Raw genomic sequence first — 3,075 nt, 5'->3', positions numbered from 1 at the left:
CCCAAACTGTTAGACACATTTCATATTAATTTCATTATGGCCTTTTGACCAAGTTTGAGCACCACAACAATGCTAAAGTATCATTTAAACTCTTATGTCTAGCTAGATGGCATGAAATGTAAGATCCATACCGTAATCATTATACATGGGGACAACCTATTGCAGAAGTCATCATCCAGGAGTCTCTGAAAAGTTGCATCTTTTTCTACAATTAACATAAATTTGGCATGTGAGATTAAATCTTTTCTGTTAAGGCTAGCTGCATGTAAAATGATCCATCACACCAATCAATTAAAACTAAAAGCTCTAAAATACCTGTTCTGGAGCCAAAAGCAGTGTTCATGACTCTGTTTCAGAGCCAACAAGCAAAGAAAAAATTACAAGAACATTGTTTAACTTGGATTATTCTTTGTTTTTACTTTATTTTTCCAGTCTACAACTGGAGTTCTTGCTCAAAGGATACTTCTAATTCCTTCAACATTAGATGGCACAGTGACTGCCTAAAACAACAAAAATGATATTAATAATTTTAAATAGAGAAAATGATATATTTTAAAATAACAACATTAGGTAATGAAGGACACAATTACATCCTGAAACAATCATTCTTCCTCTGTATACAAGACCAACCTTGACATTTTCACCTCTTTAAAAGCATATTCTACCATTCATGTTTTGTTGTATTGTATGGTTGCAAAAGGAGTCATCCCATGACAACAAAATGCTTTTCAAAAATGTTTGTTCTACTGTCACAGAAGATTGTTCATCACATGGGCATTAGAGAAATAATGTCCTGATTATTTTTTTTATCTGTCTTAGCCAGAAAAGAAGTCCATGTCTTCTTTTTGGAAGACGGTTACATCATTTCTTTTATTAACCTATAACCTGATTTTGTAACTGTTTTGAAGCAACAATTTTAAGACATAGTAATGTTTACTTTACAACTCATATTAGGATTGGCTCAATCTGGCAAGCATATGGATGAGAAAACAGGAACTGGAGGAAGAACTGAATATGTATATATCGAAGTGTGTGGTCTGTTTTTACTTGTGACTGTTAAATCAACTCTCATGCCAGCATGGAACACCTCAACAAATAATATGAAGGGCTGTAGAAGAGCATTAATAACAGGGGTCTTTATGCTCTGCTGAAAACCAAGTATAACAGGCAGCTAAGGTTGTCCTTCCATTTTGATTTTACCAATTTAGGTTTTCAATGAGCCCATGTTCCAGGAAATCACGACAACAGTCAGCAAGTCTGAGTTCTGTTCCTGCTTTCAGACTCTGCATGACTGTAGGAAATCTTTCAGGACTAGATTAGTTGAATTCCATCTCCTCAAAGCCCCTTTGGCTTTTAACTCTTACAAAACCATGGTTTTAAACTCCTCTTTAGTTTATTAACACTTTTGACAGAATTAGCTGACGATACAAGCCCTTCTACTGTCTGTAATTCCTGTATAAGTGATAATCCTGAGATCAAACAGCCTGATATTATATACCTTTGGTTATTCAGTGCTGAGCACATGAAGCCAATGGCAACTCTTATGCTGATGAAGTATCATCATTACGCTTCTGCAAATGGAACATAATTTGGGTCCGGAAAGATATTTCTTTCTCTAATTATGTTGCTATCTCTGTTGCTACTAGAGGAGTCTGCCCAGTGTGGTAGAAGCAGGTCACTAAGGACCACATGTGTATGTTAACTCATGCTGTAAGAATTGGTTTTTTGCCAGAAAATCAATCTACTGTGACAGAAACAAAGTATGTTTGGACTGCTCAGGACTTTGATTCAAAGCACTGATTTGACAGAACATTCTAATATAAAGTCTAAGATACACTTTCCTCTGCAAGGCTCCTGTGGTAAAAGGTAATGCTAAAAACCATACCCAAAGGATATATTCCTGATGAGTATATAGTTGAGCTTCAGAATTGCTATGAATTACTATTTTGTTCTGCTGCATATACATACTGTTGCACTGCAGCTGCAATGCACTTTCGTCCCATCTTCCTCAGTGTAACTTAAATTACCAGCAACAAAACCTTTAGTTGAAGAGAGCTGAAAAAAATAGTAAACTGTATTCAGTGCATGGAGAGTTACATGCTGTTGTTTTACTACATTGCACAAGCAAAACAAGAAACTTCTGAGAATAATTCTGAGTGGCAATAAACAGTTATTGACTGCCATCCACCTTTTTAAGCACTAGGCAATGTTGTTTTACTCGTGGATGTAAAGCCATAGTTACAAGTGATGTTAACAACTGTATTTTTAGATACAAAGGACTTCTTGTAAAGCATGAGATACAAGGAAATTTGAAAGGTTTTTACATTTCTGATGTACTTGAAATTTTCATTTAACCCCCAAGTTAGCAAATTATTTGAGTACAAATTGCTAAATGTCTTGCATTCTGGATTTTAATAGCATAATAGCAATACACCCTGTGATTTTAGCTGGCAGTTTGTCCCAAACTCTTTGGAGGAAGCAAACTATGAGTTTTCTCTGGAGAAAGAAACATTTTGAGGGCTATTTTCATTTGCACAAAAAACGCTTTTCATTTTAACTATGTGTTTCCTAATGATAACTTTTCTTGCTGTTTCAGCTTTCAGTTCAATCTATATGATTTGAAAATAATGATAAAGAAATTAATAATCAGCCACTCACTATATGTAGACTTCTCCGAGGTATCTTAAGCATGCAGGAAATGTCATTGATTATGTTGTCCACAATAGTTTGGCTACCAAACAGTTGTGTGTCTGAATAATATATATCCCTATCAAGGCAAAATATTGTATTTGCAATTAAAATACAGAAACAGCTGTAGGCTTATGAGAATTTTATCAAGGATATGAATAATCATTTCAACCTAAAGCATTTTGACATACAGGAATCCATTATCCTACAGGTTTGCATCCTACAGGCTCTTTTCACAATAACATTCTAAAATACAACTTTGAGATTACAGAAATGTGGTTTGTTACCTTTTAGTTGCATAAGTATTGCTCTGCACCATCTTATAGATCATAGACAATATTTTGAGGATCAGAGCTGAAATAATACATTTTACAAAAAAAAAAAAAA

At 34.5% G+C, this 3,075-nt stretch overlaps 1 protein-coding gene across 1 annotated transcript; it reads right to left on the bottom strand.

The window, feature by feature from the left end:
- Positions 1–131: 131 nt before the first annotated feature.
- On the bottom strand, positions 132–3,046 carry LOC104384811 (meiotic recombination protein SPO11-like; the record flags this gene model as incomplete). The annotated part of the gene is made up of 5 exons (XM_010005959.1): positions 132–241; positions 464–500; positions 1,969–2,055; positions 2,659–2,767; positions 2,976–3,046. Coding segments are annotated over 5 exons (414 nt in total), but the record flags the coding sequence as incomplete, so codon positions are not given.
- Between the last annotated feature and the right edge of the window lie 29 nt (positions 3,047–3,075).

This window comes from Chaetura pelagica, unplaced genomic scaffold, assembly GCF_000747805.2.
Source record: "Chaetura pelagica isolate M959 unplaced genomic scaffold, ChaPel_1.0 C11652258, whole genome shotgun sequence".
Classification (NCBI taxonomy): Eukaryota; Metazoa; Chordata; class Aves; order Apodiformes; family Apodidae; genus Chaetura; species Chaetura pelagica.
This window is presented reverse-complemented; position numbering and strand designations above follow the sequence as displayed.